At 35.6% G+C, this 9,692-nt stretch overlaps 1 protein-coding gene across 1 annotated transcript; it reads right to left on the minus strand.

Moving 5' to 3' along the window:
- Positions 1 to 6,964: 6,964 nt before the first annotated feature.
- LOC107702330 (fibroblast growth factor 20-like) lies at positions 6,965 to 8,438 on the minus strand. Its single transcript, XM_016504611.1, has 3 exons — positions 8,120 to 8,438; positions 7,543 to 7,646; positions 6,965 to 7,323 (listed from the first exon to the last, which is right to left on the minus strand). Exons 1-3 carry the CDS (start codon positions 8,394 to 8,396, stop codon positions 7,078 to 7,080), a joined length of 627 nt encoding a protein of 208 aa, XP_016360097.1. The 5' UTR covers positions 8,397 to 8,438; the 3' UTR covers positions 6,965 to 7,077.
- Positions 8,439 to 9,692: the final 1,254 nt, after the last annotated feature.

A 9,692-nucleotide genomic window follows, 5' to 3' on the forward strand; every position in this document is an offset into this window, starting at 1 on the left:
AAATCGGTCATTTGAAGGACGTACAGATACTCATATACTTATAAAAATTCAGAAAAACACTGTGTTAAAAAAATAAATACTATACATACACATCTATATGTTTAAATACATGATATAATATGCATAGACTTGCTTAATTAAACCCCAAGGGGAAACATATGCTCAACTCATACAATGTCATACACAGACACACATCCACATGTAGAGACACACTGCAGCAGCTCTGAGATAGTGCAGCAGTGAAAGGGTACTGTCTGCAATCAATACATCCTTACAAGCCATCACTCAGTGGGGAGTGTGTGTGTGTGTGTGTGTGTGTGTGTGTGTTTGTATGTTTGTGTGTGGGAGAAAGACACAGCGAGAGAGAGAGATGAGTTCAATATTCTTCAGTCCGCCTTTCACTCTAACTGATTACTTTGTGTGTGTGTGTGTGTGTGTGTGTGTGTGTGTGTGTGTGCGTGCGCGCGCGCGTGCGTGCGCACTCATCAAAAGCTGAGACAGGTGCCTCAGGACACTTCTTATGAGCAGAGTTTATTCTGCTTTGTGAGAGCTTCAATATTTCAGGTTGTTTACTTTGATCAGAGGGGAGGAGTGAATAGGGGGACACAACACAATATAAAAGCAGAACAGTGGTTGTGTAAAACCTCTTCTGTCCTCTACACATCCTCAATTCATTCCTAAATGAGACAACTTCCGTTCTTCCATGGAACACAAAAGGAGAAGTTTAGCAAAATGTTTAAGCTGCTCTTTTCCATTGGTGTCTGGAACTGTTGAGCTCCAAAAACTGACAAAATGTATGGATAAATTACTACACAAGAAGTGAAAATTTCATATTATTTATAAACTATTATAGTATTTATTATTATTTTGGATTAACTATTTTTTTTTTTTTTTACAATATTTCTATTTAGCTTTCATTTGTTTATGTTCCAGTTAAGTTTAATACTTAAAGTTATTATATTTCAGTTAATGTTCAGTTGTGTTTATTTTAAGTTTTAGTTAATCTAATGTTTATATTTTATTTTATTTTATTTCAACTTTTTAATCATTTCAATTAACAATAACGGTTTTTAATATGGTATCATGGTACTTTTTTCTGATCTTTTTGCACACTCTTTATATATATTTTAATGATTAAACCCCTTCATAATTTAGTGTTCAAATCACTTCTATTAAAAATGCTTTGAACATAAGATAATAGCTAGATTTTACACGAATGACAAATCATTTTTAATTAATAAAAAAATCTATGGGTTTTAAATTAAATGAAGGTGAGTAAATGATGACTAAATTTTCATTTTTATATGAACTATTTCGTTAAATAGACAGCAGTAGAATGATATGCTTTACATTCTCCTTGGCACTTCTTTTTCCTCCTCCTCAGCTGAAGCATTTTATCCCATTAAGAATATAAGAATGAACTGTAGGCCAAATCTGCTGCATTGACACAAGGCATGTTCTCAATAAGTCATGCAAATTAGAGGATCGTCTTTTGGGAGCATGCTGTCAATTAAACTGAACCCCGAGGCAATACTCAATCTCTCTCTCCTCCCAAAGCTTACAGAGGAGTTCAGGATGAGGAGCACAGACTTAGTCTTTCTCATCCATCATGCTAAAACTGGCACTGTCACAGCCAACTTCCTCTCTTTAGATAAATGAAACTTCTTTATCACTGTACGTCTACATGTTTTGGATTAAATTTATCTTCAAGGCAAAATATAAGCTGTGATTTTATTGGGGGGTAGAAAATGACTAATCATTAAAATAAAATCTAGCTGAATCAAAGCATTTTAAATAAATGCAGGTTGATTTAAACAGATGTAAAGTCTGTGCAGAAAAGAACAGCAAAAAGTAACATGGTATTACAATGATTTTTGGACATCCATGGTAAAGCCATGTTTTTGGGACAATATGTCATGGGAGGTTTTTTTTTTGTGAACTTGTGCATATTAATAGCTTGTTTTGTTTTTTTGACATCAATCATGGTATTACCTTTTTAGTACCATGGTAACACCAATTTACATTACATGCATAGATTGAATTTAATTAGAAATCTACAAAAACAAGAAAACAACTATTTAACGAGATAAAGAACATAGTGATTTAACGTGTATCTTGTGTATCTCTTGTGTCTTTGCTTTGGTGTGTGTGTGTGTGTGTGTGTGTGTGTGTGTGCGCGCACTAGATGAATTAGTGGTTCAGCTAATACCACAGAAGATATGAAGGCACAAACAGTGATTATGTTAACACTGAACATTACTGCACTTATAATGAGCTTGTCAACCAAAAACATCTACAAACATTGTGACAGAAAGAGGAACTCACTCATTTGTTACATTTTTTTCACTTTCTCTCTGTACCTTCTCAGGAGACATTATTATAGAGTGAACCTTGTAGATTTTTCTTCTGAACATTAGTAAGACACGTAAGACTGACTATACAGACTTGGTGTCTTTGCACTTTGTAACATTTTTTCAGAGCTCTTTCTCACGTATGAGATTTTTTATTTATTTTTTGTTCTAAGGAGAAGAATCTGAGAAGTACAAGATTTAAGCAGAAGTCTCTATCTTATCTCCATTGAGTTGTTTTGCTGTCTTGGAGATACAGTTGAAAGATTAAATATCCTTTTTGTGTGTGTGTGTGTGTGTGTGTGTGTGTGTGTGTGTGTGTTTGTCTGTGTTTTAAATTAATTCATTTATTTTTGTTTGATTTTTATTTATGTATTTTATTTACAAATTTTTGTCATTTGAGATGCCTTATTTAACTTTATTTTACTTAGTCATTTAAGATGCCTTCATTTTATTATTTATATTTTTAACACAAAATACATGCTACCGGTTTGTTCAAACTGATAAACAAAAACACAACCTAGAGAACTGAATTTTTGCTTAAGAACTTCCAATTCCCTCAAGTATCCAAAATCGTATACTTCTTCTCTCATTCTCATTATCAGTGGAGTGTGTATATATGCGTGTTTACCTTTGACGTGCCGCATGAACACCTGTGCAGATTTTACCTGAGCCACAAAGACATGCAGGTGAAAGATCACTCACTTCAACACCTGTCTTAGAACAACACATGTGTTGTAATTGTCCAAACACACACGCACATACACACATGCATTCTCACATACATAGACAGTGTCTCTCTTTCTCTCTCCCTCTATCTCTCTCTGAGGTTAAAATAATGAAAAGTAGATCTGTCGATCTGGCCACATCAGCCTCACCACATCCTTTAGCTGTAGCGGTGTTTCTGCTTGGGGGAAAACCCCTGTGTGTGTGTGTGTGTGTGTGTGTGTGTGCATGTTTATGTGGTTCCAACGCCCCAAAAAGGGGGAAAGGCACACAGTTCAGACACTCCCACCCCACATAATGTCAGTTATGTAAGCTGTAAAGTTCTGCTGTCAACTTTTTTATTTCTCTATCTGTCACGCTGCTACTCAACATTTAAAAAAACAATGTTGAGATACACTCAACAACTCAGTAAAACATGGTAACCTGTAATTGCTACCTTAAGGGATAGTCCTGTCATGAAAATGTTGCATTTGATTTACTTTTACTTTTATTTAAGACATAATAGATATTAAGTGACTGAATTGGTATTATTAGAATTTTAATTTGATATATAACAAACAAACAGGTTTTTGATCTACATGCTATACAAAGTAGAAATATCATGGCTTAACAGATAGGGTTGAAGTGTTACTTTATATTGTATTTAGAACCACAAAGATTTTAGGCTACATTTGCCTCAGTTGTGAGAGTTAACACTGTCGCATTTCAGAGTTAGTCTGTTTTATGTACAGTAGTGGCTAAAAGTGATGTCCGGCCTAGGAAAATGGACATCTTCACCCTTTATTCAAACATTTTATTATTAAGGATTTTGCAAGCGTTCTGCATAGTTGGAGTGTAAAACAAATGTACGCACTGAATTGTTTCATTTGTAATAATACAATAAAACATGGCAAATTATGTCATACAAAGAAATTACGCATGACATATGCACAAAGAGTTTTGGCCTGGAGAATGATTGCTGTAATCAAAATCAAGAGAACCAACAAATTATTAATAACTGATTATATTCTTATATTCAGTGTATGCTTTGTTTCCTATCAGCTTTTTGTCTTTACTATGCCTTTCCTTTTTTTTTTTTTTATAGTAAAATAAAACCCATATTTCATGATTACTTGTAGGGTTTTTTCACTATACCTTTTAACAGTATAGTGTTTTTTTTTTCTTTGTTTTCAACCATTTTATCTGCTGTTTTGAATTAAAATGTTCATAAATGGCATAATTTTTGTGTTCCAGCTGGACCCAGTAACTGATAGTAATGCACTTTTTTGCACGTATTTACACTATTTAGAGATATAGTATATTTCTAAACTATTTCAATTTGTAGCATTTAAAAGTGGAAATATTATATAAAAGTTAGTCTGTTTTATGTACAGTAGTGGCCAAAAGTGATGTCCGGCCTAGGAAATTGGACATCTTCACCCTTTATTCAAACATTTTGTTATTAAGGATTTTGCAAGCGTTCTGCATAGTTGGAGTGTAAAACAAATGTACGCACTGAATTGTTTCATTTGTAATAATGTAATAAAACATGGCAAATTATGTCATACAAAGAAATGACGCATGACACATGCACAAAGAGCCTGGAGAATGATTGCTGTAATCAAAATCAAGAGAACCAACAAATTATTAATAACTGATTATATTCTTATATTCAGTGTATGCTTTGTTTCCTATCAGCTTTTTGTCTTTACTATGCCTTTTTTTTTGCATAGTAAAATAAAACCCATATTTCATGATTACTTGTAGGGTTTTTTTCCCCAAAAGTTTTTTTCCTCTTTGCAATATAGTTTGATGTTGTAGGATCATTAAAAGCAAATATTGAGAAATATCCTCTCCAGACATCACTTTTGGCCATTACTGTATTTTATACACTAGCATTCAAAAAAAAAAAATTAATAAAATAAAAAAAAAAAAATATATATATATATATATAGTCTCTAATGCTCACCAAGGCTGCATTTATTTAAACTTAAATTAAATACAGTAAAATAGTAATATAGTTAAATATTATTACAAATTAAAATAGAAAATAGTTATTTTAAAATATTTTATATTGCATTTATTCCTCTGGCAAACCTGAATGTTCAGCATGATTACTCCAGTCCTCATGATCCTTCAGAAATCATTCTAATATGCTGATTTGCTGCTCAAGAAACATTTCTTATTATTATTATCAGTGTTGAAAACAGTTGCTTAATATATTTGTGGAAGCCCTGATACAATTTTTAAACCAGGAGTCTTTGATGAATAGAATTCAAAGGAACAACATTTATTTGAAATACAAATATTTTGTAACATTATGATTGCCTTACTGTCACTTTCGATCAATTTAATACATCCTTGCTGAATAAAAGCATTTCTATAAAAACGTATACGGACCCTTTTAACAGTATAGTGTTTTTTTTTTCTTTGTTTTCAACCATTTTATCTGCTGTTTTGAATTCAAATGTTCATAAATGGCATAATTTTTGTGTTCCAGCTGGCCCCAGTAACTGATAGTAATGCACTTGCACGTATTTACACTATTTAGAGATATAGTATATTTCTAAATTATTTCAATTTGTAGCATTTAAAAGTGGAAATATTATATAAAAGTTGGAGAGAGTGCAAAAAAAAGTGTTAGAGTGCTCCCCATCTCCCCTATTTCTCTGTAGTGTGATCAAGAGCCCTCATACCAGTGTTATTTTGGAAACGCATGTGTGCCCCAGAGCCACCTCTCCCCTTACACTACTTAAAAAGTAACATTTCCTTCCTTAAACACATACAGTCACCTCACTCTCACAGACAGCCAGATTGACAGGCAGCCAGCTCATCAAGTGTCATCAAAGCCAATGAATCACAACCGTAAGGGGGGAAAGGAAGTGAAAAGCATCAAACAAAAAAAGAAATAAGAGATGGGAAAAACACAAAGCACTTGCCAGTCAGTGTAATTGTGGTGTTTCAGACCACACGTGACTCTGCCTGTCTTGAAATGACCTCATACTTCCTAAGAAAACTTCCACCTGCACTGGCTCAGCAAACGTATATCCCACAATCCTGCATTCTTCAACAGCTTTGAAAGCTGTGCATGGCTTTCACAAGACACTTAGCAAAAGAAAAGGCCACTTTGTGCAGGGCTTCCTTTACAGCCCAAGGTGTCACTTGAGAAGGTTGCTGTAATAAGAAAATGGGAGGGGAAATTGTTTTTAGGTCATTGTGTTTTAATGTTAGCATTGTGCTGCCTTTTTAACAGCAGGGTATTGAGGGAGAGAGAGTGAAATGGCAAGATCCTGAAGCATGATATGAACATTTTTAGCAAATTGTATTATTGTGCACAGTTTAGCATAACTGTTTAGGCTTTTAAGTGATTAAAAGCTCATTTGATTTCATTTCAAGGCAACGGGATCAATGAGAATCGGACAGCTGTAGACACCTGCTGTCCCTGCTTATGTTTCCCTAAAAGTCGACCTTTTTCTCCAAATAGAAATTCAATAACCATTCACCTCTGACAGGTGACCTTATGTTTCTACTCTTGTAAAAATATACTTTCAAAATAAATAAATATATAAAATAAATATCTTTAAAAAAAAAAAAACATAAATTAAAGGACCTAAAGAGAAATGTTTGGAGGAGTTTGTCTCCTGTTTGTCCATGCCAGTGTTTGGAAGAGTAGGAAATCTCAAAAGCATTTCACAGAATTCCTTCAGAAGCCTTCTAGAATTTTCAGTAGTAGTAGTAGTTATCCATCAGAAGTCCACCAGTGCTCTCTTTTAATCCAAAATCCCTTGTGTCCTACATACAGCAGGTGTGAATGGATCTGTTCTTCAGGAACTATCCAGACATTTGGTTCCTGCCACTCCAATCAAGGGCTTTCCATCTCCTGCTAATGGTCCAACTTTGGCCTGCAAAAGAGGACCTATTTTCCCCCTCGTCTGCGCTGCTTTCTCCTGAGACAGGTTTGTCCAAGGGGGATAAAGAGCATGCAGGTGCTTTTTTGGGGGTTTGAATGTGAGGTTCAGTGGCTTCAGCTGTGACCTAGTATCTCCTTGTAAAGCTCAGGAACGCGCTCTGGATCCACAGGCCGAGGCAAGAAATGCGTGAAGCGCTGGTGCCTCCGAGAGCGAGCTCCATCTCGAGACGTTCCGTCTTTGTTGAGTGCTATGTAATAATGGGATCCTCGCTCGCCATGTCGATACAGGTTAGAAGAGTAAGTGTTGTACCAGTTCTCCTCAAACTGCTCCTTGAACACACACTCCGCTGTCAGCTTTTCCTAAGAGAACAAGAGGGAGGGCAAGGGTTAATCACACTGCAAATGCAAGAATAAACTGTGTCCAAAGGCTATTTGAAATTACACTGTAAATCACTCTCTCAATTCAGCATGGCCACGATATGAATGAAATTAATTGTTGCATTACTTCAAATAATATACCAGTAAGAGGAAGAACTGGAAACTGGAAGAAAATATATATTGGAGCATTGCTATACTTACAGAACCGTACAGTTCGCCCTTGCTGTTCATTCCCAGATACAGTCCGCAGTCCACACCGCGGATGCTCACCATCCCCACAGCGAGGCTAATGAATTCCAATATACCTGTGAGAAAAGCACAGCTGTTAGTTCCCCGTTGTTGAGACAGCAGGACAAGCACCTGCAATAGTGGCATCAAACTGCCCTATACTTAATTCATGACATCTTTCACACTTAATCACTGTGTTTTGCTATGTTATACTGTTATTGGAACACAGGTTTATGAAAATAATAATAATAATCACTGTCGTCATAATAATATCATCAGATTTTACATTGCATTGCAATTACATAAGTACCAATAGTCAGCAATTTCATTATTAAAATATTCATAATGCATATGTTTTTACTGAAATGTCTTGATATCAGAGTTTTAACCATTACAATAATCATCAGTCCTGGTCAATCTCTACATAAGTGAACAGCATGTGCAGTTGCGTTATGGATATGCTTGTGAATGCACAGTGTTGTATGGTTATTGCTAGAGTATATTAGCAGCACTGGCTGGCTGTAATGAAATAACGATAAATAACACTTACCAAATCTGCTGTGGTCTTTTCTCGTGCCTTGCACCGATCCGTCCGGTAATATCTCGAGGTGGTAGCCGGTCCTGCAGTAGAGCTGCCGGCGGCGGAGGATCCCTTTCAGATGCGTCAGGTCCGGTGAAGTGCTGCGTGACAGGCGCTCGGCGGAGACGATGTGCTCGTTCATCAGAGCACCGGAGTCCCCGGGGGGCGTGAGGACGAAATGAGACCCGTGCGCAAAGCTCTCCAAGCCGTGAGAGAAGCTGCCCACCAGCTCGCCGACTGCACCCATAACCGACACTCGAAGAAAAGTTGTCGTGAGGAGAACCCCTGTGGTTTCTCTTAGAGGCAAGACTTCAAGGTGTGTAGTGCGTAGGCTATGCGTTATTATTAGTAGTAGTATTATTAGTCCAAAAAGTGTCTTCTTGATTTGCGATATGATTTATACGCTGAAAAAAAAACCGAGTAGAATATTTTTTTCATTTAGAAATTGCTAGTGAATTAATTATAAACAAAGGGCAAGTATTACATTGAATTAAACGTGAAATTCTTAAGTTGAAAGACTGGAATTTTATTTTTTTTTATAAAACGTACTTCTATTTTATTTTTTAAAATAAAGCTTATTTTAAAGTGTATCGTCATTCCTGGGTTTAAACGTCGCTTGGCTGCCTCAGCCAGGTGTAAATGTATGACCTATAAAGCGTGCATGAAACTTTAAGAGAAAAAAGAAGAAACAGTCAAAACAACCTGCACATCTGTGCAAACGCCATCACTGCACTGTCAGCCCTGACTGATGTCGAAGTGCCTTTGAACAGTTCCAGCATAACATGAGTTGAGATGAAGTATCAAAGATATCAGAGATCAAAGATTCATTACGCACAAAATAAGGGTCATTAACACAAAGGAAACGAACTGTTTGATGGCAAATCGTTGATACTATGAGTGATTGATATAGAAAATTTCCAGCCCAGCAGCTAAGAGCATGCCTCAAAGTAGATATTACATGAAAGATTACTTAGGTATGGATCTGATGTTGCTTATTCATTTTTTTTTTCAGGGAATTCTGGGAATGTCAATTTACGGTTATTCACTGTAAATTATTCGGTCTGTTTAACTTCCAAAAACGGTATACTACCGTAAAATTAATGTCCAATACATGTAATGTCCAATACAGTTTTTCACCGTATATAGTAGGGGAATTTACCGTTAACCATTTAACAGGTTTTTACTGTAGCATTTTTACAGTCTTTTACCGTTAAATTAACGGTAATTTTTTACAGTGTAAGCTACATTTTGTAGTAGGCTACAGTACATTTGCTGTTCATCTCGCGCAACAGAAATCCTCTTTTGCAGCCCTCAGTCGTCCCAGTTACCTAACGTTTTTTGTATATATGTTATATGAAAGTATATAAGTTAAAATTATTTGTATTTATGTTTTATCGACGTATCGGTGTACTGTTGCTATGATTACCTCCTGTTGAACACGACTTGTTTAGCGCATTTTAACCAACTTATAATAGTTATAACTTAATTTGAAACGCATACTTTTTTTGTAAAAGAGACACCCCGACCTTTCGTTTTGACTTCT

Source organism: Sinocyclocheilus anshuiensis, unplaced genomic scaffold, assembly GCF_001515605.1.
Source record: "Sinocyclocheilus anshuiensis isolate Anshui unplaced genomic scaffold, SAMN03320099.WGS_v1.1 scaffold86, whole genome shotgun sequence".
Lineage (NCBI taxonomy): Eukaryota > Metazoa > Chordata > Actinopteri > Cypriniformes > Cyprinidae > Sinocyclocheilus > Sinocyclocheilus anshuiensis.